General features: G+C 40.0%; 2 protein-coding genes across 3 annotated transcripts in view; one reads left to right on the top strand and one right to left on the bottom strand.

Annotated features, from left to right (window-relative positions):
* The first annotated feature begins 42 nt into the window (after positions 1-42).
* MSH6 (mutS homolog 6) lies at positions 43-22,395 on the top strand. 2 transcript variants are annotated; one of them, XM_069583376.1, is made up of 10 exons: positions 43-425; positions 11,860-12,062; positions 14,368-14,537; positions 16,043-18,587; positions 19,614-19,882; positions 20,882-20,999; positions 21,185-21,274; positions 21,674-21,828; positions 21,913-22,112; positions 22,225-22,395. In XM_069583376.1, the coding sequence occupies exons 1-10, from the start codon at positions 172-174 to the stop codon at positions 22,304-22,306; spliced, it is 4,086 nt and encodes a 1,361-aa protein (XP_069439477.1). In that variant the 5' UTR covers positions 43-171; the 3' UTR covers positions 22,307-22,395. The 2 variants fall into 2 exon arrangements, with proteins under 2 accessions (XP_069439477.1, XP_069439478.1); XM_069583377.1 differs by having other exon boundaries at positions 83-425; positions 11,863-12,062.
* The window catches only part of FBXO11 (F-box protein 11), a 110,448-nt gene continuing 106,142 nt past the window's right edge, over positions 22,362-26,667 (bottom strand). The window contains exons 19-23 of the mRNA XM_069583378.1: positions 25,729-25,839; positions 24,865-24,972; positions 24,448-24,556; positions 23,792-23,890; positions 22,362-23,705 (exon numbers count right to left, since the gene is read on the bottom strand). Of these exons, the coding sequence (XP_069439479.1) occupies positions 23,576-23,705; positions 23,792-23,890; positions 24,448-24,556; positions 24,865-24,972; positions 25,729-25,839 (557 nt within the window). The 3' untranslated portion in view covers positions 22,362-23,575. The remainder of the gene's footprint in view (positions 23,706-23,791; positions 23,891-24,447; positions 24,557-24,864; positions 24,973-25,728; positions 25,840-26,667) is intronic.

Genomic DNA, 26,667 nt, shown 5'->3' with positions numbered 1-26,667 from the left:
AGTGACGCCGCCCGCGCACGCCCAGGCGCCTGCCGATTGGCCGCTGGAGCCAGAGTTCCTCCCGCGGAGCGCACCTCCCCCCAGATTTCCCGCCAGCAGGCCCCGCGCGGTAGATGCCTTGCCTCTAGTGGCTCGGTCCGACAGAGCGGTTGAGCCTCGGCCTCTGTGGCTATGTCGCGACAGAGCACGCTGTATAGCTTCTTCCCTAAATCTCCAGCCGTGAATAATGCCAACAAAGCCTCCGTCAGAGCCTCAAGTGGAAGCAGCGCCGCCGCCGCTGCCACCGGGGCCTCCCCTTCCCCAGGCGGGGATGCGGCCTGGAACGAGGCCGGGCCTGAGCCCCTAGCGGGTACCACGTCGCGGGCCGAGGCCAGGAACCTCAACGGAGGGCTGCGGAAGTCGGCATCCCCTGCGATCCCCGCCAGGTAGCGGCGTAGGGGGGGTGCAGGGAGGTGGCCTCGCGGGGTTAGGGTTGCGCGTCCAAGCCCTGGGCTCGGAGGAGGTGGGGCTGCTTGAAAGAGTGCAGGGAGCATGGGGGGTGTAGCTTGTAAACAGGGTGCGAGGAAATCAGCCGTGCAAGGAGAGGGGGTTGGCGGGGAGGGGAGGACGCACTTAGTTCGGAGGTGGAAGAGGAGAAGTCGGCCAGGTGCGGGAGGAGGAGTGGAAGGTGCTTGGAGTAGGGAGGAGAAAGGGGAGAAGGGAGTACTGGGGGGTGGGGCGGGAAGAGAAAAGAGCTGGCCTGCGCGGCGCGCGGTGCGCCCTCTGGGCGAGGGAGGGGTGGCGCCTGCCCCGGGCGGGGGAGGGGTGGCAGGAAGGAGGAATGCCGAGGCAGGGATGGACGCCGGGAACTAGCAGGTTGTGGGGGCGCGGCGTGCTTCGAGTGGGATATCCGGAGGATGTTCCCCCATCAGAGCCGGGATGGTCCATTTCGAACCCGCTAGTTGCTCGAGGAACACCCTCGATGTTTGGATTAGAACCTCGGATGCGAAGCCTCTGGCGGGGTGGGTGTGTAGGCTCTTGGGGTGGGTGAGTGTTACCTTTTGCGGTAATCTTGGGGCCTCTCTGGCGGCTCAGATGGTGAAGAATCTGCCGGCAATGCAGGAGACCCCGGGTTTATCCTTGAATCGGGAAGATCCCCTAGAGAAGCGAATGGATACCCACTCCATTATTCTTGCCTCCTGGAGAATTCCGTGGACAGAGGAGCCTGGTGGGCTACAGTCCTTGGAGTTGCAAAAAGTCAAGACTATTGAGCGACTAACATTGAGGGGGTGGACGGCAAGTTTCGAGCGCGGGGGTGTGTCAGCTGGTAATCCAAGGGGCCTGATTGGTCCGAGTTAGGGTTGCAGGGGCGGGGAGCAGAAAGTGCGAGGACCGAGCTGGGTCAACGTGTAGATAGACTGCACATGCATCAAAACAGATGGAGGGCTTAATGTTAATCTTGACACCTGGAAGTATTATGCAAATTGAAAATGATATTAGTTTGAGAAATAGTGCTTTTTTTTTTTTTTGCCTCACCAGGGAAGCTCTCGAGATTAAGTTCAGGGACCAGGGATTGAACGTGGGCCATGGCAGTGACAGCGCGGAATCCTAACCACTAGACCGAAGCCATCCCCGAAATAGTGCATCTTTTGTTGGGGATTTCAGGGGAGGATGGGGGACTGTTAATTTTTTTTCCTGAATTGAGAGCCCCCAAAAGCCTTGATAGGGCTCTGGGAGAGAGATACGAACGTGATAAAGGGGAAGCCTGCCCGGCGGTGCCTTCCTCTCCTAGGCAGTTTGGTGGTGTTTCAGGGGTTGGCTGGTCTTTGTTGAAGTAGTGGGCGACATTTTGAAAAGCTCGCACTTATTGTGTCCTATATATTGTATTAGGCATACAGTGTAATGGCAGCCGTCTGAAAGGGTGAAATAATGGTACCAAAAAAAAACCACATTCAAAATCAGAGAGCTGAGTAGTTGATTTAGAATGTCTTGCGTTTTAGGCGTCCCACAGATTTTTCAAAGTGCAGCTGTAATTACAGTGTTACCTTCCTCCAAGCGACCCTCTCAGGAAGTTTATGTAGTTGCCCGAAAAGTGGCAGGATTTGCCACCCCAGAATGTGCCTCTGGCACAGAGGTTATTTTGAGCTGAGTATTTTTTGAGAAGGGCAAGATGGGGAGAAGCTCTGAGAACAGTAGAAGTTATTCTTCTGTAAGGGAAATTTACATTTAAAAGGGAAATCTCCATTTGTAAGGATGCCTGCCTCTCTGTACTAAGAAGAGAAGGGAGATTCTATAGGCCCTGAACTGAAATCTTAATAACAAACATATCCTTGGTTTTTGTTGTTTTCTTGGTGACCTCTCTGATCTCCCTCCCTGGCCCCCTATCTTTCCTTTGTCTATAGCTGAAGACAGTGGTTTAAGGTGGTACCCTGGGCCATCTCCAGGAGTGTTACTCAGTTTCCCTTTGTATTTCTCAGCCAAGACCTCAGATGGGTAGACGGAAAAATACTGTCCCTGGGAGGTGGGATGAATTGCGAGATTGGGATTGATGTGTATGGACACTGTTGATACTATGCGTAAAACAGATAACTAATGAGAACCTACTGTATAGCTCAGGGAACTCAGTGCTCTGTGGTGACCTAAATGGGAAGGAAATCTAAAAAAGGGTTATATGTATAAGTATAGCTGATTCACTTAACTGTACAGCACAAACTAACACAACATTGTAAATCAGTTATACTCCAGTGAAAATTAAATATTTTTCCAAAATAATTTTTTTCCTTCCCTACATGGGCATCCTCTGTAACAGATGCATGGTAAGAGATGTACAAAGCGTTAACATTCACCTAAACTTGAATTTGATTCTTCCTGCATCCATTCTAAATGAATGGAATTATTTGTTGTATGGTTGTGCTTTATATTTTGAATAGCATATGCAGGTTTTTTTTTTTCTTTTGAGGTCTGAATTTTGGAAACTCATAAAAGACTTATAAAAGAATAATATTGTTTACATTTGACCACCTGCTCTATAGGACTGCTTTCAGGGTAGTCAAGAAAAATGGGCATTTGATTCTAGGTTTCCAAAGAACTCTCCATTCATTAGATAGATTTGGCCTTCACTTAACAAATGTTAACGTACCTCCTCTGGCAGGCACAGAGGTGTTGTGGAACCTGGATACAAGAGTGAACAGGACAAGAGAAAAGGCAGTTTTAGAGCAGGAGCAGAGCCAGTGAGCTCTGTTCACTTTGGGGGGGGGGGGGGATAGGGTATGTATGGGTCTGGGTAGGCTTTCAGCTCTAAGGCTGAGACCAGAGGGTAGATAAGTAGAAGTTAGCTCAGCTGCTGTAGAGGTGAGGTGGTTTTAGGAAGCTGATGCAGGAAAAGGAAGGTCCTGCAAATTGAGAATGAAGACAGGACGCCGGAGCCTTAGGTATGAGGAGATCCAGTCTCTGCTGATGGGCAACAAAAACATTTGGACTTTTCCTAGGGGTCAGTTGAAAGAAGTTGAACATCTTTCAGTGGTCATTTGTCATTTAGTTTACTCTTGTGCACCACTGTTAAAAGTGTTTTGTCTTTTTTTCTTTCCTTCCCCTAGTATCTTTGTCAGGTGTGATGCAAAAGTCTCTTTTTCACCTGGGTTGAGAAAGAGGAAGCAGTTGAGGTGACATCAGTTTGAGTAAATGGCTGCAGGATGTATGTCTATGCACTCCGGGCCTGCTTCTCAGTATTTCATTTCTTCTATAGCCTTTTTTTTTTTTTTTAAATTTAAGTCTTTATTGAATTTGTTGCTATATTGCTTCTGTTTTATGCCAGGAGCCAGCACAGGCCATCCCACCCATGACAAGGTCATGTGGAAGAGAACTGTTAAGCAAGGCTTCAGGACTCGAGGGGCTCCCTAGACCAGCTCGAGCATCTACTCCCAAACCAGAATCTGTCTGTCTTACTATTTTGTGCCTTTCACCAACTCTTCTGACATACAGGGGGCTATCCTCGACCACCTTTCTCTGGAGAAAATCAACTTAGGGCTCTAGCTAATAAGTCTCCTGGACATGAGAGGAAAATTTCAATTCAAACCCCCTCTGTTAGCATTCTAGCTTGCTTGGCAGGTTTATCCAGACTCTTGCAGCTACGCATATGATTGTTCATGGCCTCCCAAATGTGAGAGGCACAGGAAGCCTAAAACATAGAGCCTTTCAAAGAGTTAAAAGTTATTAGAGTAGCGCTGGTGTAGGATTTCATTATTGGGCCAATGCTTGTTGCTGAGTTCCCATATCTCTTATCCACTGTGCACCTGGGAGTGCATTAGTTAACATAGTTGGAATGTAAGAAAAACAAGTGCAGCCTTGAATTTAACCACATCAGACCTTTGAGCTAATTGGTTCTTATAACTCACTGCACCTTTGCTCTGTGAGAAATGTAACTCTGTTTAGCATTTTCTGAGGCTGACATAGATTAGAAATATAAAGAAAAAAACACTTTGAGGGAAAATAAGTTTTCTGGTTGAGCGGCCTTTATCAAAAGAGGGTCATAAAATGTTCACAGGCCTCCAAGGCCAGAAGATAATGTACACAGCATCATTTGTGGGAAAGGTTTGCAGAAAAAAATCCTGGTTTCGATAAGGGCAAAATGGAATGCTGGAATGTTTGGGCTGACTCTGTATGACCTTGCATCTTTCATTTCCCTCTATGTACAAGTTGAGGTATAATAATCCCTTCTGAAAATAAAGTAATGGGCTGCGCTCGAAGAAGCTTGGTCACCCCGTGTCTCTCTCTCTCTTTTTTTTTTTTCTTTTCTCTCTCTTGCTCTCTTGTTCAGGCTGATCCCTTGGAGCATAGAGGCTCCCTGCGTTCACTTATCTGCCCAGGTTCCTAAGACCTGAACGGGAGACGTTCTGCATCTTCACTCCCTCGGGAGACCGGGAGGGCACCTGTGGCCTCCGTGAACAGGGCAAGCTCCTTGTCTCGGGGCTTTATTGGCTTCCTGTGTAAACCAAGGAATATCAGCCTCTTTCTCTCCTCTGTTCCTTTCTCATTCATTCATTCGCCAGCGCCGTTTCTCCTTCGGGTTCCCCTGGATCCTGCGGGGGCTGGACCCCGACAGTTTTATGTGTTAGTATTTTGGCCAGGAGGCCTGTGGTTAGCTCCCACACCAGGGTTGGAAACCACACCCCCTGCATCAGAAGGTGAAATTTCAACCACTGGACCACTAGGGAAGTCCCCTCTAGCTTATTAAGACAATTGAAAGAGCTGTGAGCAAGGCTTCTGACTATGTAAATCTGGCTTTTTAAAGCAAATCTTAGCTGGTTTGTTTTTTTTGCAATCTCATTTCAATAATTATCTGTTGATTATGAGAAATGAGGACAGTAAAAAATTTTAAGTGTGTGCCTTGTATTCATTTATAGGAGTGGTGTGTCAGACCGTGACAAGGTTTTTTTTTTTTTCCCCCAAGAGCCTTTAGTTAAAGGTAACAATCTGCCCTAGTTGTAGATGCCTTTCCTTTTACTTTTCATACAATTAAATCTATTTATAGTAATATATTCTGAATAATATCACACTTAATATAATAATATTAGTTTTTGTAAGAAAAGAATTCAGGCTTTTAAAAAAGTATCATGGTGGACTTGGTTTCACAGACTTAATTTGATTTAATCGATATAACTAAAAAGGTGCTGAACTTGTCATAATAATTTGGCCAGCAGGAGCCTCTTTTAAGCTGGCGTTTATGACTTTTTAACATTATCTCAGAACTTTTCATTCTGATGACGATTATTAGTTGTCCCTGCTCCTTGAGCTGCTTTCTGAAGAGCCCTAGTGTTAGTTTTTTTATAGGCTTCTTTTCTAATAATATTTAGGAAATTGTTTTAGAGGCCAGTTTGGATGATAATTTATATGGTTGTCCTAGACCTCATGCATAAGTGTTAGATGCCATAGTTATCCAAGCCGAAGGAAGGAAAACCAGGTGAAGGGCAGAGAGGTGCAGGTTGATGGGTAGGTGTGATGGGAGCCCTTGGTAATAATTTCTCTGGTTACTTCTGTTTTCTCATTAGCTATTTGAGGGTAGGGGAATTCTACTCTAACGGTCTACGTTGAGAAGTAGATACAAACACTGATGGTTGGCTTGAGAGTATGTTCACCTTTGTGAAACTTGTGTTTATATACACAAATTCTTTTTACACATAGCCAGTCTAACTTTTATTGTTTATAGGAGCAAATTCTAGCATTGCTTTTGTATCTACTGATGCTGTTTTAAAAAGTAGACAGAAATGTTGCTTATAAATTTGGGGTACAACGAATAATTGACACCAAGGTAATGGGCTAAAGAGGGCACAAAAATAACAGCATTTTTTTAAGCAAAAGTGTAAAGATTTGTTCATATATATTTAGCTTTATTAAGTCATTTCTTATTTTTAGTTGTATGACATTGTGTTTTAGTTGTATGTTTTACACTTGTTTTTCTGAGCTGTCACCTTTCCTCTTACCTTTTTAAAGCTGTCTTTAAAAATCCCAAGGATATCAAACATTTGAGATATATTATCATTTTAAAAACAAGGGAATTCCCAGGCTGTCCAGTGGTCAGGATTCCACATTCTCACTGCCAAGGGCCCAGTGTGGTCCTTTCTCAGGTAACTAAAATCCCAAAAAGGTGTGTGGCACAGCCAGAAAACAAAAACCACTTGTGAAATCATAGTTGAATCATATTTATAAAGTAGGCTGCTGGAGTCTGGCTCCAGCAGCCAGGGAATCAGCCTGAAGGGTCAGCAAGTATCCATGCAGCCTCTCATTCGTATTTCTTGGACTGCATATTTATTTCAAGCTTAAGATTCTCTTTTATACTTTTACAAAAGCATTAGGTCAGAGGTTTGACATTTTCAGTTCCCACTGACCCAGATTTGTTGTCTCCATAAATCATTGTTGCCCCTCAACAGGAGTTCTGCCTCAGCAATTTTCTTATCTACTTCTTCTCATGTGTCCTTGTGAATACATTGTAACTCATGCTAATGTCTGGGCTGCATACTGTATTCCTCAGTTTATTTCTTATCTTTATAAATCCTGTTTGCCCCTAGTATCCTGAGCTCACTTTCTCTAAAAAGGCTTCTAACCACTAATATCTCCAAAATTCCTAATCTCTATAAGCTATAGTAAAATATGCTAACATTACAACATTCCTTAAATCTTTAGCTTCTAACTATTTTAATTATTCCTAAGCTCTAAATTCAGCAAACTCCTTTGCCATAAACATTTCCCTCACAAATAGGTAGCAATCCTTCCCATGGCCTCAAGCTGTGCTCATCCTGGAACACTCTTTTGTACAGGTCCTTGAACGAATGTCAGTGATTAGCTTTATGAATTATTCTCTGAGCACAGCTGCAGAAGGCTTTGTGCCTTCTTATGCTCCTCTCAAGAACAATAAGCACCTTAGTATTCTTTTCAGTCAACTCAGCCGAGGAGAGGAAAAAACAAGACGGAATCACAAGGCCTAACTCCTTCATCCTGGGTCCGTGCCTGCGGGACAAGGAGAGGGAATTGGGGTGTGCCTCCATTTTGTCAGGAATGCCTAACACGGCTCCCGACAGTAGGCTAATTTACAGGCTAATTCCTGTATTTATTTTGGGATTTCACACTGGACTCCAAGAAGAACCCATTCTACATTGTAAAGTGACTTTTTGGCCTAGATATTTTCAGATTGGATTTGCATTGCATAGGGTTTGATGATCCATGTTAATATTTAACACAGTCCTAGTTATTTGAAAAGAGAAAGGTATTAAGATTGTCAGGAAATGGAGCCAAATGTTAAAATACAGTAAAGTCTGAATCCGACTGTTAAATAAAGTTTCAAGTAGAGCCATTTGTATCCATCTTTGATTTTATAAGGTCCTCTGGCTCTTTAAGGATCAATGTATGAAAAATAGCAGATAATCAAATTATAGTACATTCCACTGTGATCCCATGCTTAAGTTACAGTTACATATTTTAAAATATGGTATTAGTATTGATAAAAATCTGAATATTTGCATGGATTAAAATTTATGTTCCTTTTATTTTGATATTCTGTGGAGACTGCACAACTACTAGAGATAAAAATTTTAAATGACCTTTAAAGACTTTGCACTTAGAAAGTAGATTAAAAAGAATTTTTTTCTGAAAAGCCTTTTAACATCGGGGAAACTATCCATTTTTTTTTTTAACTACATTTTTAGTCTTAGCATTTAGAGTGTACTTCCACTTCTTTTTTTTGGCTGCTCCAGGTAGTGAAGGCTTTGTGTCCTAACCACTGGACTACCAGGGAATCCATTCTGCCCACGCCTCCCCCCACCCAGCCCAATTCTTAACAGCAGAGTTAAGTTATACATAAGATTCTGTAAGTATAAGTTTATGTTTAGGGTGAGGTGATGTTGAAAAACAATTTTGTTTTTAAACAATTCAGTTTATGATGGCATTTTAGCTTTACAGATCTGATGATTGTAATTAGCTTTTTATGTGTTTCTTCCTCTAGTGAGGACGCACATTTATTTGCCTTTCAAATAAATTTAAAGACATTAAAATTTAAAGTTCTTTATTTATTTACTTATGGCTGTGCTGTCATTGCTGTGAAGGCTTTTCTTTAGTTGCGGCAAGCAGGGGCCCCTCCAGGTGCACTGTGTGCCGGCTTCTCGTTGCTGTGGCTTCTCCTGCTGCAGAGCACGGGCTCCGGGCGGTTGGCTTCAGTAGTTGCAGCTCCCAGGCAGGTTCTAGTGCATAGGTTCAGCAGCTCTGCACGGGTTTAGTTGCTCCACCCCATGTGGGATCTTCCCAGTTCAGGGCTCGAACCCGTGTCCGCTGCACTGGTAGGCGGATTCTTTGCCACTGAGCCACCAGAGAAGCCCTAAAGACATTGCATTTTCAAGTTGGTTGCTTGGAAAGGACGCTATGTCAATTTGAAACCTTTGAACACCATTTTACAATTTGTTGTACAGTTTGTTCATTTATACAAATGACAGTTTTAAGGTAACAGTCTTAGAGATAAAGCTCAAATTTCCTTTGGAAAAAAACTATATTAACTTAGTACTGTTAAAGGTATAGAACTCAAAGTTTTTTCTCCCATGGCTTGGGCTTGAGCTGGAAACTTGAGTTACTCTTCATTGAGGATAGACAGGAACTTTCAGGAGGGAAGTGTGGCCATCTCATATTTTTTGCTTAAGAATTTTGATCTACATATTCAATTTCTAAGACACCTGAGATGCTTGCAAGTGCTTTGTTTCTTCACTCGAGATAAAACAGAATTGTTAGTTTTGGGGCATCCTGATCCCTTGAACTGCAAATGTGCCACCAAGATGTTCATTCTTGTCAAAGTCTCTGATGGGCTAACTCTTTTCTAAAGAATGTGTAACTTTTATAGACATGTATGTAATGAAATCGCTACTGTTGAATTAGCCGTACCTTAGTCCTTACCCTCACATGGGTAAGGAAAACAGTCTTCACTTTTACAAAGCACTAACACTTTGTATGAAAGTGAAAGAGGAGAGTGCAAAAGTTGGCTTAAAACTCAACATTCAGAAAACTAAGATCATGGCATCTGGTCTTATCACTTCATGGCAAACAGTGGAAACAGTGTCAGACTTTATTTTTTGGGGGCTCTGCAGATGGTGACTGCAACCATGAAATTAAAAGAGATTTGCTCCTTGGAAGAAAAGCTATGACCAAGCTAGATAGCATATTAAAAAGCAGAGACCTTACTTTGCCAACAAATGTCTATCTAGTCAAAGCCATGGTTTTTCCAGTAGTCATGTATGGATGTGAGAGTTGGACTATAAAGAAAGCTGAGTGCCAAAGAATTGGTGCTTTTGAACTGTGGTGTTGGAGAAGATTCTTGAGAGTCCCTTGGACAGCTAGGAGATCCAACCAGTCCATCCTAAAGGAAATCAGTTCTGAATATTCATTGGAAGGACTGATGCTGGAGTTGAAACTCCAGTACTTTGGCCACCTGATGTGAAGAACTGACTCATTTGAAAAGACCCTGATGCTGGAAAGATTGAAGGCAGGAGGAGAAGGTGACGACAGAGGATGAGATGGCTGGATGGCATCACCAACTCGATGGATATGAGTTTGAGCAAGCTCGGGGAGTTGGTGATGAACAGGGAGGCCTGCAGTGCTGCAGTCCATGGGGTTGCAAAGAGTCAGACATGACTGAGCAACTGAACACGTTGTAATCTTGACTCCATTCTGGCAACCTGACTCCATTTTGGCCAGCCTGAGCTCACCTAGGGGAGGAACTGCTTCAAACTAGCCAGTGATGAGTTAAGGCTTCTTGATGTACACACGAAATTTCATCTCTTAAGGGATGAAGGGCAGCCAGGCTGGACTGATGAGTATCCCTACTGGTCCCCCTGTAGAAAAGTCGACTTTGGCCAACAGTTTGTAGTCTGATGTCTGAAGGTTTTACAGCCAGAAATAGCTTCCTGTGAGGAGACATGTTTATTGGCATAACATGTATTTGCTGTCTGGTCAGTCTTCTAGAAGTTACTGTCATAGAGTTCAGACTCGGTTCTGATAGTGTATTTATATATGGACAAAGGTTATGTCCCTCTTTTAGCAACAGAAAAGGGTACAGATATAGGGTACTCTCAGGACCTAACATACAAGGAAAGCTTGTGGTTTCCTGATCCCAGTGTGATAGACTTTGTGGTTAAGTGGTTGCCCGGCTAAGTTAAGGGAAAGCCTGCTTGACAGTTCCACACAGTTCATTTGTCTCCTCTTAACAAATGGTTGTTAGTAACGAGGAAACACTTAAGATACCTGAATTGTGCAGACACAGCTCCCTGTTTGAAGATGACCCCTTTGGTGTTTGACAGCAATAATTATAAACTCATGCTGGTCACATCAGTTTTCTAAGTTGAAAGAAAATGTACTTTAAAGGCCCTGGATGTAAGCACCAGCTGAAGCCATCTTCTGGTTTCTGTCTAGCATAGGGATTTCCACATCCACATTTTTTGAAGAAAGAAATAACTTCAGTTTTATGATTGAGCCTGATTAAGGTGGCCTCAATTGATTATTCTAAAATGTCTGAAATATTCTCTTTTGTAATGTACTTATTTTACATTTGTCATTATTCAGTGAAAACTTTTAAGGAGGCTTAGAAAATCATGGTATATAGTACTGGAGCAGGGTTTATCAATTGTTGTGGCCTCTGTATCACTGAGGGACTCTTGTATAATTCTTCTCTCCCTTTCTCAGGAAATCTTCAGGGCTAAGTTAGTTTTTGTGAAGATTTGATCTCCTGTTGATTCTGTAGGTTTATTTATACAACTGTTTATGTACACAACTATTTTGGGCACATTATATACTTACCTCTTAAGTTTTCCCACAAAACTAGATTTTTAGGGATGGGCTAGGGGTATTAGTCTGCTAGCTTTTGGGGTATTTGGAATACATTGGAGCAAAGTTTTAATGAAATAATTTTTAATGTAAGTATAGCAAATTTGCCTAGGCATTATGCTTGGTATTTTATTAATACTTTGGGTCAGATCCTGTTCCTAATGTGTACATGTGGTAGTACAGGTGTTATAATTTGAATCACATGTACAATGAGTTTGTCTTTTTCCTGCTATTACTAGTCTATCAAAATTCTGCCAGTTTTTAAACCTTGAATAATTCTGAGATAATTTCTAACTTTAATACCATTACATTTGTGTTGTCTTGTGATATTTGCTTATGATTTTAAAAATGACTTGAAAATTTGATTTTAAAAAAATCATTAATTTTAGAATTTCTGTACCTGAATATTAATGCCAGAAAATTTCAAAGGTGTCTTAAGATATCTTCCTTAGAACTGCTTGTTTGTAGTAATTGCCTTTAATGTAACTTAACAAAATATTAACCAAATTATGTATTTTCTCTTGGCAGCAGTTCTTGTGACTTCTCACCAGGTGATTTGGTTTGGGCCAAGATGGAGGGTTACCCTTGGTGGCCTTGCCTGGTTTACAACCACCCTTTTGATGGAACATTCATCCGTGAGAAAGGAAAGTCTGCCCGAGTTCATGTACAGTTTTTTGATGACAGCCCAACTCGGGGCTGGGTTAGCAGAAGGCTGTTAAAGCCATATACAGGTAAGAGATTTACTTTGCAGGTTGGGTATGTTTGTAAGATAGAGCCCATGCACATGTGAGTCTGAATGTTGGTGTCTCCTACACAGTGGATTTAAGCATATTTTACTCCAATAAATTTTAGGAGCGGGTGTGGTAAAAGCTTCTAGCATGGGAAAAGGATAAGATGTAGCTGATCTTCGGAGAGTTTGTAGTGTGGAGTTGAATTTTTATTTCTGTCCTTCTGAGTGACTTATAGCAATATCAAACCCTTAAAGGAAAAATGATTTCATGATTGGATCTCGTGATGGGTGACAATGCCAGATTCAGACATGAAAAAAAAAATTAAGTGTTCCTATCTTAAAAGGTTCCAAAAGAGAGACAATGTAGCCAAGATATAGAACATCTATATCAGTGACATACTCTAGGAAGGTGGAGAAGCATGCGACCTCGGCTTCAAAGTGCTCACCTTAGGAGCACATCTGAGTCGAGCGTCACATCAGAAGCTAGACTTCTGGACCCTTGACTCACTCTCCCCAGGCCCAGCCTTACTTATCACAGAATCGGCAGTCCTGCGTGTGTGCTTTCACCTGGGCTGGCTGTACCGTCAGTCTCCTGCAGGGCATGCGCAGTGTGGCTGCAGGGTGCATGTCATCCTGTACATGCACGGGCTTTTCCATTATCTTCAGACTGCTGGCTAGGACATTGCTGAACTCAGTATCTTGGAATCAGAACAGTGGTCAGTTTCCCAGAAGCCTGGGAATCATGCCCTTTTGGTCGTATCGCTCCTCATCCTGCAGGGCAGATAGGCCTGTGTAGAAATCTGATGTGCAGGGTGAGGACAGAGTAAGAGAATTTACTTCAGTTTTTTTCATTAATTTGCTGTGTAATCTTGGCCAAAGTAACTTCTGTTTGCTTATATGCAAGTTGGACCAGATGATAAATGAGGTCTTTTTCCAGGACTAATTTTGAGATGCTAAACCAAGCCTTGGCAAAAGATGACTAAAAAGAGATCAAAAAAGTTTACTTTTATGTTGTAATTATTTTATAAAGTCATCGATGTGCATATTGCTCTTTGCCCTTTAAATTTCCAAAATGTTGCAAAACGTATATGTGAATAAATCCGCAAAGAGGTGTGCATGAAAACAGTAGGCCTTTGCGGGGGTGGTGGTCTTAGGGTTGTAGTTTGCATTCGAGGTTTTGGGGAGTGGTAGTGATACTACATCGGTGGGGTGAGCACAGCTGTAACAGGTACTTTGGGAAAGTTCAGAGCCATTCTTAATGATTTTGACTGTTGCAGTTTGTAGTTTTGGTGCAGCTCTTTAGAGAAATAAGAAATTGCAGCTTTGTTTTAGGCAGCTCATAAAAGTTGCTAATTCCATGGAAATTTAGGATGTCCCATCAGTTTTAGTATACTGAAAGAAGGGAGTAATGTAATGTTTGGATCTGTTAGACAAATTCAGGTTTGTTTTGTAGCTGTTACATTCAGATAGAAGAAGAGAACATTCCTAGTTAGGCCTCTTGGAAAAGAACTAAAACAATTCTGTACCATTATAATTGTCTGTATCTAACCTTTTGCTCAGTGGATAGACATGTCATTTAATACTGTAGCTCTTTGAAATGAAATGAATAAAGGAAAAGTTTTACTTTAAAACAGAACAAGACATTTTTGATGCAGCTGTTTTGAAAAAACTTTGAGGTCTGTACTGGGTTATTATCCTCCTAAAATTTAGGGTTCCTTAGAGTAGGATTTTTAAAAAAAAATCTGTCTTATCTAACTGCCTTGGGAACAAACTTACTGTTAATGTCATTGCTTTATTTAAGTGACAGTGTAGTTTTTGCCTTCCTTAAGCAATGTTTTTTTAAAAAGGGTCTCACATCCCCTTTATATCTTATGCCTCACCGGAAGAGGTGTGATATTAGGGTCCACAGTCTGAGGTCTTTATGGAAGAGAGAGTGGTCCTGGGTGAACCAACAATTAAGGTATAACTTACAGGAGGTAAAATAGGTAATTCCAGTTTTACTGATAGTTTTACCCTGAAAATTCTTTCTGTGAAGGCTTTATTGATCTTATTTGTATCAATCAAAAATAATGGGACATTAAAAATTATACCTGAAGGGCTTCCCTGGCCACCTAGTGATTAAGACTGCACTTCCATTCAGGGGCACAGGTTCCATCCCTGGTTGGGGAACTAAGATCCTATGTGTCTTTGGCAAAACAAAACAAAACATGGTTATCATTCTTGTTCCTTCAGGCAAGTGTTATACGTTGAGCCAAATGTCCAGCCAACTGTTCTTATTTACAAATAAATACATGTGTGTTTTTTAGGTTCACATTCAAAGGAAGCCCAGAAAGGAGGTCATTTTTACAGTGCAAAGCCTGAAATACACAGAGCAATGCAACGTGCAGATGAAGCCTTGAATAAAGACAAGATTAAGAGGCTTGAGTTGGCAGTGTGTGATGAGCCCTCAGAGCCAGAGGAGGAAGGAGAGACAGAGGTGGGACACTGCTAACAGGCAGTTGTTACTATTGTTGGGAAAATGTTAAAAAGTAGGGAGGGACGTATTAGAGTGGTAATTTCCTATTTATTTCAGTTCAGTTGCTCAGTCATATTCAACTCTTTGCAGCCCCGTGGACTGCAGCACACCAGGCATCCCTGTCCATCACCAACTGCCGGAGCTTGTGTGTGTGTATATATATATACACACACACACACACAAATATATATAAATGTATTTTATTTGGTACTCATACACACATACTTTCTTACACCTCTGGTCATAGTCAATTATTTAGAATCCTCAGCAGTCTGGCACCCTTTTTTACTTAAGTTCTCAAGTCTGCCGGAAACACACATGCTTATACCCTTTTGGTAACCAGTATAGAGCGCTAGGGACAGTGAGGACATGGTGACAAAATTGATGGTGGTGTCTGATAGTAACCTTCTGTATGAGGGTGTGGAAATTATCCAGGTTTATGTTCTAATACTTTTTTTGTTGTATTTTAGATTGGTAAGAAAAGGTTGAAAGACAACCTTGGTTTCAAATATTAATGGTCACTTTGAGTGAATTAAATCTTAAATGAACAAATAGTTGGTATACTTAAACATTATTTTCTAATTTAGTAAATTAATGAGATGTGCTTAAACAGAGTCATCTATAAGCTGCTTGATTTTGTTCTATTCTATTCTATATGAGATAGGCATATAAAATACATATTTTAAGAGAAACTAGCACTTTTCTGTGGTGGTCCCAGTAGGTAAAAGACTGCACTCCCAGTGCTGGGGGCCTGGGTTCGATCCTCATCGGGAACTAAGAGCCCACATACAACAACTAAGCCCGCTTAGTGCAACTAAGAACGAGCGCAGCCAAAACAAAAAGAGAAAGAAATGTTTTTAATCTTATTTTTGAGGTTGAGACCAGGGATCATAACATTAATCGGATGTTTAGATCTGGGTGGTAATGACAAATCATTTAACCTTGTAACTACTTTACATATGAGGGAGGTCTATGAGAACTGAACGTGGCTTGCTGAAAAAAAATAGAGCTGGTTTGTGGAGGAGCAAGGACTAGAACTAGAATGATTACTATGTTTTTTTTTATAGTAAGGAATTTATAGAATGGTAAACTTTATATGTTCAACTGTAAGAGGAGAGATGACCCTGGAAGAAAGACAGCAAGTTTTTTCTACAGCTGTGACTGTTAACGAGGACATCACCTGTGGGTATTTCGTCATGTATGGCCATCCTTAGGACTTAATTAGTATTGAGTAAGAAAGAACTCTCATGACAGAATCACTTAATCCTGTATTGTGATATTTATATTAATTTTAGGTGAAACTGAAATTGCTATCTATTGAGAAAGAAAACAGTTTCTTATTTCTGGAGATGGGTTCTTCTCTTGATATATGAAGCTGCAGCATACTGAGAGAGATTCCCTAGCAATATTGTCATTTTTCCAAATTTTACTTTTATATTTTAAAATATTCTTTCTTTGCCTCTCAGGTAGGTGCCACTTACACATCAGATAAGAGTGAAGAGGAAAATGACATTGAGAGTGAAGAGGAAGTGAGGCCGAAGGTGCAAGGATCCAGACGAAGTAGCCGACAAATAAAAAAACGAAGGGTCATATCAGACTCTGAGAGTGACATTGGTGGCTCTGATGTGGAATTCAAGCCAGACACTAAGGAGGAAGCAAGCAGTGATGAAATAAGCAGTGGCATGGGGGACAGTGATAGTGAAGGCCTGGACACCCCTGTCAAAGTTGCTCCAAAGCGGAAGAGAATGGTAACTGGGAATGGTTCTCTCAAGAGGAAGAGTTCAAGAAAGGAAATGCCTTCAGCCACCAAACGAGCAACTGGCATTTCATCAGAAATCAAGAATACTTTGAGTGCTTTCTCTGTCCCTCAAAATCCTGAATCTCAAGCCCACATTAGTGGGGGATGTGATGACAGTAATCGCCCCACTGTCTGGTATCATGAAACTTTAGAGTGGCTTAAGGAGGAAAAGAGAAGAGATGTGCACAGGAGGCGGCCCGATCACCCAGATTTTGATGCATCCACACTCTATGTGCCCGAGGATTTCCTTAATTCCTGTACTCCTGGGATGAGGAAGTGGTGGCAAATTAAGTCTCAGAACTTTGATCTGGTCATATTTTATAAAGTGGGGAAGTTTTATGAGATGTACCACATGGATGCTCTTATTGGAGTCAGTGAACTAGGGCTGGTATTCATGAAAGGAAACTGGGCCCATTCTGGTTTCCCTGAAATTGCATTTGGCCGATACTCAGATTCCCTAGTCCAGAAGGGCTATAAAGTAGCGCGAGTAGAACAGACTGAGACACCAGACATGATGGAGGCACGATGCCGAAAGATGGCACACACATCTAAGTATGACAGAGTGGTGATGAGGGAGATCTGTAGGGTCATTACCAAGGGCACACAGACCTACAGTGTGCTGGAGGGTGACCCCTCGGAGAATTACAGTAAGTACCTTCTCAGCCTCAAAGAGAAAGAAGAGGAGTCTTCTGGCCACACTCGCGTGTATGGAGTATGCTTTGTTGATACCTCACTAGGGAGGTTCTTCATAGGTCAGTTTTCAGACGATCGCCATTGTTCCAGGTTTAGGACTTTAGTGGCACACTATCCTCCAGTACAAGTCTTATTTGAGAAGGGAAATCTCTCAACAGAAACAAAGATGATTCTCAAGAGTTCATTATCCTCTTCTCTTCAGGAAGGTCTGATACCGGGCTCCCAGTTTTGGGATGCAGCCAAAACTTTGAGAACTCTCCTTGAAGAAGGATATTTTACAGACAAGTTAAATGAGGACGGTGGGGTGATGCTACCCCAGGTGCTTAAAGGTATGACCGCAGAGTCAGATTCTATTGGATTGACACCAGGAGAGAAGAGTGAATTGGCCCTCTCTGCTCTTGGTGGTTGTGTCTTCTACCTCAAAAAATGCCTTATTGATCAGGAGCTTTTATCAATGGCTAATTTTGAAGAATATGTTCCCTTGGATTCTCACATGGTCCATGCTACAAGACCTGGTGCTGTCTTTACTAAAGCCAATCAACGAATGGTGCTAGATGCTGTGACATTAAGCAACTTGGAAATTTTTCTGAATGGAACAAATGGTTCTACTGAAGGGACCTTGTTAGAGAAGATTGATACTTGCCATACTCCCTTTGGTAAACGGCTCTTAAAGCAGTGGCTTTGTGCCCCACTCTGTAACCCTCATGCGATCAATGATCGCCTGGATGCCATAGAGGACCTAATGGTTGTGCCTGACAAAATCTCTGAGGTTGTAGACCTTCTTAAGAAGCTTCCAGACCTTGAGAGACTACTGAGTAAAATTCATAATGTTGGGTCTCCCCTTAAGAGCCAGAACCACCCAGACAGCAGGGCTATAATGTATGAAGAAACCACATACAGCAAAAAAAAGATTATTGATTTTCTTTCTGCTCTGGAAGGATTCAAAGTAATATGTAAAGTTATAGGGGTTATGGAAGAGGTCATTGATGACTTTAAGTCTAAAATCCTCAAGCAGGTCCTTACTCTGCAGACAAAAAATCCTGAAGGGCGCTTTCCTGATTTGACTTCAGAACTGAACCGATGGGATACAGCCTTTGACCATGAAAAGGCTCGAAAGACTGGACTGATTACTCCCAAAGCAGGATTTGACTCTGATTATGACCAAGCTCTTGCCGACATAAGAGAAAATGAACAGAGCCTCCTGGAATACTTGGAGAAACAGCGCAGTCGAATTGGCTGTAGAACCATAGTTTACTGGGGAATTGGTAGGAATCGTTACCAGTTGGAAATTCCAGAGAATTTCATCACCCGTAATTTACCAGAAGAATATGAGTTGAAATCCACCAAAAAGGGTTGTAAACGATACTGGACCAAAACAATTGAGAAGAAGTTGGCTGATCTGATAAAAGCCGAAGAACGGAGAGACACATCATTAAAGGACTGCATGAGGCGACTATTCTATAACTTTGATAAAAATTACAAGGACTGGCAGGCTGCTGTGGAGTGCATCGCAGTTTTGGGTAAGGCTTTCAACAGGTTTGTTCCTAAAGCTTTAGTTAGTGATGCCCTGTGTGCCAGTTTTATATTGAAATTATAGTCCATTGGAAATTCCCTATTGACTCATAACCCTAAACTCAAATAACTGGTATATATTTTGATCAAATTCCAGTTGAATTTATAGTATTTGATAAATGTTGCTTTTTCAGCTATTTTTGAAAGGTGCATGGAACATTGTTTCCACTGCACTTTAAAAACATTTGGCGGCTCCAGGTCTTAGTTGTGGCACTTGTGATTGTTGCAGCAGCATGCAGGCTCTAGCTCCCTGACCAAGGATGAAACTTGTGCCCCCCCCCCCCCCACCCCAACCCCAGCACTGGGGGCATTGGGAGCACGGAGCCTTAACCAGTGAACCACCAGGGAAGTCCCAAGCTACTTTGCTCTGTTAATTTAAAGCTGTCCCTTGAACTTTGTTTTACACTCTACACACGTATTTGAAAAGATTTTAACCTTTACTTTTTCTCTTAGCCCAAGTTATCACACTTTCTTTTCTGAGTTTATTTCTTAAGAGCCCTGGTTTATGTATTTGTAATTATATAACCTCTTCAGTTTCATAAATAATTTCCTTTTTCTTTAAATTTCATGGCCAACTTATTTTGAAGCCTTTGCTTATTTTAGAGTTTTGAAGTTTTTTTTTTCCTTTGAGGGGTTTTTTCCTGTGTTTTGACAGTTTCTACTTTGAGGGGATAGATTTCTTAAGCTGAAACTAGATGTTATTTCTCATTTTAATAATGAAGTAATGAAGTACTGTAACAAAGACATGTAAAACAGTTAGACTGATGACTCATTTCCAGCTAATGAATCCATTAACAGTTTGTATACTGTGCAGTTAGAAAAATGTCACTGGAGTATCTACTTACAGAAAAGAAATCTGCCTTGTCTAAAGTGGAACATGCTACCTCTATTAAAAAAGCATTTCTGAAAGAAATTGGGCCTTTGTTGGTTATCTCAAAAATGATGAAGCCTCACTTTTGTCCTCTCTTTACCAGATGTGTTATTGTGCCTGACTAACTACAGTCGAGGGGGTGATGGTCCTATGTGTCGTCCAATAATTCTGTTGCCAGAAGAAGATACTCCTCCCTTTCTAGACCTTAAAGGATCACGCCATCCCTGCATTACGAAGACTTTTTTTGGTGATGACTTTATTCCTAATGACATTCTAATAGGCTGTGAGGAAGAGGAGGAGGAAAATGGCAAAGCTTATTGTGTGCTTGTTACTGGACCAAATATGGGAGGGAAGTCTACACTTATGAGACAGGTAAAGTTACAAATGGTGGTGTTACAAAACTTTGAGTGAATTTATTACACATTTAAGCCATTGTTTCCCCAAAAGCTCATAATAGTCAGTCACTGACTTACTGGTAAGCAAAGGAATACTCCTTGAGTCATGAACTGTGTTCATTTCATCGGTCAAATATTTGCCTGATGTTAAAGGAAGTACTTCACTTAAGAAGGTGAAGTTCAGGCCATGATTTTTATGAGCGTTGACTTTGCATCCATTTCCTTTGAAGGTCAGATGTATTCATAATGAATGAAAATTACACAGATGTACATTTGTTCTCAAACTAGGTTCATTCTGGGAAACCTTAGAACCCACTGCACTTGTTCATACAGGAAAGCAAATATAATGCATGACCTTTAGTTAAGTGTTGGGAACTGCTTTTAAGGAAGACAGTCAATATATTTTCCTAACCTTTTGTCGGGTTGGCTAGTCACTGAGCTAAACATGATTTAGATTTAGGTTTAGAAAAAATGTAACAGAGACACTGGGCCCACTGGGCCCTTGACAAAAAATGTTTGCTGACCCTCTTATTCTACTGTACTGTATTATATACTTTGTACAAATTTGCTGACTGGAGAGGAGCAGTAGTGTAGTAATATGGTTTTTAACCTTTTCATTTTAAATCAAAATCATCTAGAGAGCACAACAAAAAAAGTACCTGGGAGCTGGGTGTATTCATCCTCTGAAATTGTTTGGTTTGCAATGGGTTCTAGACATCAGTGGTTTTAATCCTACTGCTCAGCCAGAGTTGAGAATCACTAGTGTAGTGGGTTAGTGTATGTGTTCTGAGGTTTTAAAGCCAGTTAAGCCCTTGGCCTCACTTTTCCTGCAAAAGATTGTGAAGATTGTTTTTTTAAGAGTGCCTGACTTCTAGTTAATGTTCATTAGCTTGGCTTATTATGTCTTCTGGATATACATAGATATCTCTATCTCTTAATATCAGTCATAAAATACTTTTTCCTCCCTCATTCACAGGCTGGCCTATTAGCTATAATGGCCCAGATGGGCTGTTACGTACCAGCTGAAGTGTGTAGGCTCACACCAATTGATAGAGTGTTTACTAGACTTGGTGCCTCAGACAGAATAATGTCAGGTGAGTTATTTTTCTACCTAAGGCTCTGTTATTTGCCAATTCATTATGCAAGTTTTACATACTAGAAGTAATCTTTTTGTAAAATTTAATCTTTAGTACCACTGGGTAGTTCATAAGATTCAAATGATACACCTATTTCTGCTGTTAAAAGAGGATTTTCATTTCGATCACTTTTTTTTTTTAAGGTGAAAGTACATTTTTTGTTGAATTGAGTGAAACTGCCAGTATACTTACACATGCAACAGCACACTCTCTGGTGCTTGTGGATGAATTAGGTAAGACATTAAAATTTCTAAAACATTAGTACAAATAATTATTTTTCTGGAAAATGGTCTGAGGGACACATTTCTTAAAGAATATGAATATACCCACCTTTGTCCATAGACTCCACAGTTGGCACTAAGGTGGCAATTTCTAAATCCTGTTCGAATTTAAATTATATTACAGGAATAATTGGATAATAAGGCTAAAGTGAACTAAAAGGTTTCTGAAGCATAGTGGCACTTGAATAGTATTCCTGAACTCTTTAAGGGCTGACAAGCAGGCGTACTTCAGCTAGAGAGGGCCTGTTTACAGAGTGCTTTTGGATGTACTAAGCTGAAATTCTGAGGCCTGTGTTTCTGGACTGTAATATGGCAGACTGTATAATATACAGTTCATGTATATTTTCACAGGAAGAGGCACCGCAACATTCGATGGGACAGCAATAGCAAACGCAGTTGTCAAAGAGCTTGCTGAGAATATAAAGTGCCGTACGTTGTTTTCTACCCACTATCATTCATTAGTTGAAGATTATTCTCAAAATATTGCAGTGCGCCTAGGACACATGGTATGTATAAATTGTTTATTCAGAAATTGTGTCAAGTTTTTGAAAGGGTCCTTCCATTGCCAGCATGTAACTTTTCTTTTTTAGGCATGCATGGTAGAAAATGAATGTGAAGATCCCAGCCAGGAGACTATTACCTTCCTCTACAAATTCATTAAAGGAGCCTGTCCTAAAAGCTATGGCTTTAATGCAGCAAGGCTTGCTAATCTTCCAGAGGAGGTTATTCAAAAGGGACATAGAAAAGCAAGAGAATTTGAGAAGATGACTCAGTCACTGCGATTATTTCGGTAACTGTAATTGGATATAACTTTACCACGGGGTTTCGAAAACAGTAAAGGGGTGGATGGTGCACTGTGAAAAATGCAAACTAACTTTTTTTTTTTTTTTTAAAATTTTAAGGGAGGTTTGTCTGGCTAGTGAAAGGTCTACTGTGGATGCTGATGCTGTCCATAAGTTGCTGACTTTGATTGAGGAATTATAGACTACATTGGAAGCTTTGAGTTCACTTTTGACAAAGGTGGTAAATTCAGACAACATTATGATCTAATAAACTTTATTTTTTAAAAATGACCATTTTTCCATTTTCTTTCTAGGAAATTAAACCCTTTTAATTCTTATCTACCTTCTACATAATGGTTATTGAATACTCCACAATATATTAAGTCTAGATGTTATGGTACATGCATACACTTTCAGGCTGTTTATACCCACTGTCACCAATACACATAAATGGGGGGGGGGGCTATGAAACTGTATAGGGCTGTATATATACTTGTCTCAGCTTAATGCGGGAAATTGTTTTAATTTCCAGCAATTTGTCTAAACTGTTCAAAAAAAAACTATGAACAGAGTTCAAATACAGGACTGTTTTGAAGAGACTTTCTAAAGTGTACTTTTAAAACATAGTAGTTTTTACCTTTCACAAAACTGAGTTACAAGAATACTTTTGTTTTACAGTGCATCCCTTCCTAGGAAGTCTCATTAAAACACTCTTTCTAGGGGTGATTTTGAATGCTGCACAGGGAAGGGAAGGAAATAATAGTCTTAACTTTTCTTAAAGGATACCAGAAACATTGCTGGATATAATTTAAGATTAGTGTTTTCTCTTTCATAGAAAGAACGTACATACTGGGACATGAGTACAGTTACAGCAAGTCTAGGTGTGCTAACAAAACAGGGCACATTCAAGTACAATAAGATTTTGCTTGAAATTAAAAACAAACTACATGAGATTAAAGCATTAAAATCATATTTCTCAATCTGAATACATGTTAAAAAAAATCAAAAGAAACGCAGAAGTGCTAGCTCACATTTTTACCATATTACAAAAGCAATTGGTACCCACGTCCATAAAAGCAGCAACAAAGCTGCTTGTCTAGTGAAGAGTAGTACTACTGCAAGTTGGACTGCATTCAATGCTAGTTGTAAAAACACCAGCTTTTTTTTCAGAAGTTGGTATCTGTACAAAATTGAAGCTTATTTTCTTCACTTCTGTCCCTTCAAAAGTCTTTACACAGTAATGCTAAAACACCCAGCTTTGAGATCCTGAGTCAATATATTGCCACTTTCTTTTTGGTAGCTTGAGCTTCATAGTGTCAACTGACCTTGTGTATCCATTTTTAATACAGTCTCTTCCTGTAGCATGGGCAAATATTTTAAATCTTCAAAAAACAAAACAAAACAAAACAAAACCAAAAACGTTTTAAGTTATGATGTTAGAATGGCAGGACTTTTTCTTTAGGGAAGGTATTCAGTTGTGCTGCAATGTATTAGATTCTATAGGTGGAGCAGAGTCATATAGTGTATCTGTATCATGTGTAGGCTCACCAGCTAATGTACAAGGATTAGACAGTGTTCCAGCACCACAGTCACAGAAAAACCTAAAACAAAATATGAAAACCCAAAGATTAGGAAAGTAAGGAGAGGAAAATAATTGAGTAATATAGCAAGTGTGCTACATACATACCTATCATGTCTAATAAATTCTACATCATGTCCCTGATGGCACTTCTTAATGCAGTTCACACATATGGCATTTCGATCTGTGGTGTTACAAGTGTGACATCTAAAAAACAGAAGCTTACATTATTTTCCTCAATCATATTCAGAATACTGCAATCTGTTATATATTACCCTACGACCTTTGGCTTTTAAGAGGACCAAAAGTTTTGTGGTTCTAGTCTAGTTCTGAAAAGAGACTTCAATGGACTGTAACAATTTCCTATTTTGTGTCTCCCAAGGAAAACAAGTAGCTACCTTTATTGAGTCAATATGGGGGAGAGGAGAATTAAAACCACTCATGGTAGCTAGGATATAAAGGAATACTTAATGACAGTCCAGGAAAACAGTATAAATGTTTTGCATTTTCAGTGGTATCTATAGTTGTACAGTACTACATTTTCCCACATTTTATGGTCTCAAACAAAGGATCCTCCAAGAAGACTGATCACAGAACTTAATGTGGACAGCTAATAATTTTCAGTTAAATTCTATTAGCAAATACCCAGTTTACTTTCTTTTAGCTCATACACTTAAGGGAAAGCTAAAAATGTTCGAGTTCTTGTCAGTTAAGGAGAGAAAACCTTAGTATCTCTCTTTTTTTAAGACAAATAACAAATATACCTGTAGAAATCATGCATGGGATAGCTGGTATAACTTGATATTTTATATAAACACTGGCCTCTACTAACAGCCTTTTCTATGGCGTCTTGATTGTTCATTATTTTGTTATCTGTAATAAAAGAAAAAATAAGCAATATTCTATAGTATAAAGACTTTAAAATACAGTTTAAGAGCTTTAAAAGAGACTAATCAATGAACTAAAAAAAAAAAAACCTGCCATAGAAATGAGTTTTCCTTGTACTCCCAACTATTTAGAATAAGTTGAAACAAAACAAAACTTTCAAAATACATCTCTTGAGTTGCTGGTTAACTACTGTACAGTGACAGGAATTAAATTATTGGATAGCAATGACTTCTGATTATCTTCTCATGGTATATTTAGTGCACTTATAGGCAGAACACAAGATTCCAACATACCTTTCATTGTCACATTAACACCAGATGCTAAAAATAAGCCTCCAAATCGGTTGTTAAAAATTTGATTGCCTTCTAGTGTTGCAGTTGCATGATTTGTAATTTCAATACCTGAAGCAAAATTTACAAACAGCAGATGCATCACTTTATATAGTTTCTTAAAAGAAACCTGAAATATAGCAAATGTAGTAAACTAGTTCTTTTATATAAAAAGTATGTTAAATATAGAAACTGTATATTAATTCCTAACATCTAAAGAAAAAATGGAAGCTTATTTGAATCACTTAGTTCTCTATCCCTGCTAAGGAAGGAATAATACAGATGGTTCATACTTTATTGATAATGATATTATTTTAAAATTTCTCTCCAACTAAGAAGATAGGACCCAGAAATATGTGTAGGTAGGAGCTAGATGGTTATTTAGAATTAAGAGAAATTGTCTTTACTGGCAAAAAGTTGAAATATATGCATAATACTTGAATTTTACTTACCAATATCTTTAAAAAACATTATTTGTGAGGTCAGAGGGCTTGCATTTTATCTTTATTCCTAATGGTAGCCAGTATTACTCTATCCAATTAATGATTCTTAATTACTACTGAACTACAGGAACAACTACAAGTTTGGCTTAGAGTAGAAGAATCCAAAACTTGGACTGTGTGAGCTCAGTCACTAAGTCATGTCCAACTCTGCAACTCTGTGGACTGAATCCAAAACTTGGATTAGGTACTCTTAAAAGCAATTGTAAACAAGCATTCGGCCGACTTCCACAGCACACTGCACACCTTTAGTTATTAAGAAATGATATACCAAGAATCAATTTAATGTACAGCAAACAAGCTACAGGTCACAAAAGAAAATACAAACCTGCAGCAAATCCATCAAATATTCTGTTTTTCCTCAAGACTGGATGACTATTAGTGCTGATTAGAACACCTGCTTGAGCATTCCTGAAAATATCATTTTCTTCAAGGAGACCTATAATGAAATATTTCCCCAGGTTAGGGCTAATCCACATAGCAAATTTTACTGTCTTTTTGGTGGTATTTAGGTTTTCTTTTAGTTTTTTATTAACTGGACTATAAAATTCATAGCACTAATTTTTCAACTGAAAGTTTGTTTAGTAATTCACAAATATTTAAGTAAATTTAAGCAAAAATTTTAAAATTAGCAGATAAGCATTCTAACCAATAAACTGGAAGTCCCATGGTTGCAAGGACCATGTATAGCTTACCACTGCATCCACAGTGCCGAGGCACAAGGCATAAAGCTGATTCTTACTCAACACTGCTGAATTAATTCCTCTGAAGTATTTTTAAGATCTCTGCATTCTCCATGCTTTAGATTCAAGCCCCAATTCTTTCTGGCCACTATCAGCATTCCTTGGTCAGTTTCTTTACTTTGGTCTCTCTTCTGCTATTGTTTCCCCAAGTTCCCTACAACTCTATCATATCCCTTTATCAGTATAAAAAACTTACAGAATAAAGTTTAAAATTTAACTTGCTGTTTACAGTCTTTCAAAATATTCCCCCAACCTACCCCTCTTGTTTCACTACATTACTTACACTATGAATATACTATACATTTTTATCTCTATTGCCTTTGATTTATATTATTTCCTCTTTCTGCAGTGTCTTCCCATAGTCTGTCTTCTTAATGTCACTTCCTCTGGGAGGTTTTTGGTTTTCCTCTATCAAATTATCTCTCTTCTGGGATGATAACGATGATTAAGAGTAGACTGAGGAATCAGACTTCATGCCTTCAAATACTGACTTAACCACTTCCAAACTCTGGGCAAATTACTTC

The sequence above is a fragment of the Ovis canadensis genome, chromosome 3 (assembly GCF_042477335.2).
Source record: "Ovis canadensis isolate MfBH-ARS-UI-01 breed Bighorn chromosome 3, ARS-UI_OviCan_v2, whole genome shotgun sequence".
In the NCBI taxonomy this organism is placed as follows: Eukaryota; Metazoa; Chordata; class Mammalia; order Artiodactyla; family Bovidae; genus Ovis; species Ovis canadensis.
The sequence above is the reverse complement of the archived record's forward strand: the minus strand, read 5'-3'. Positions and strand labels throughout refer to the sequence as shown.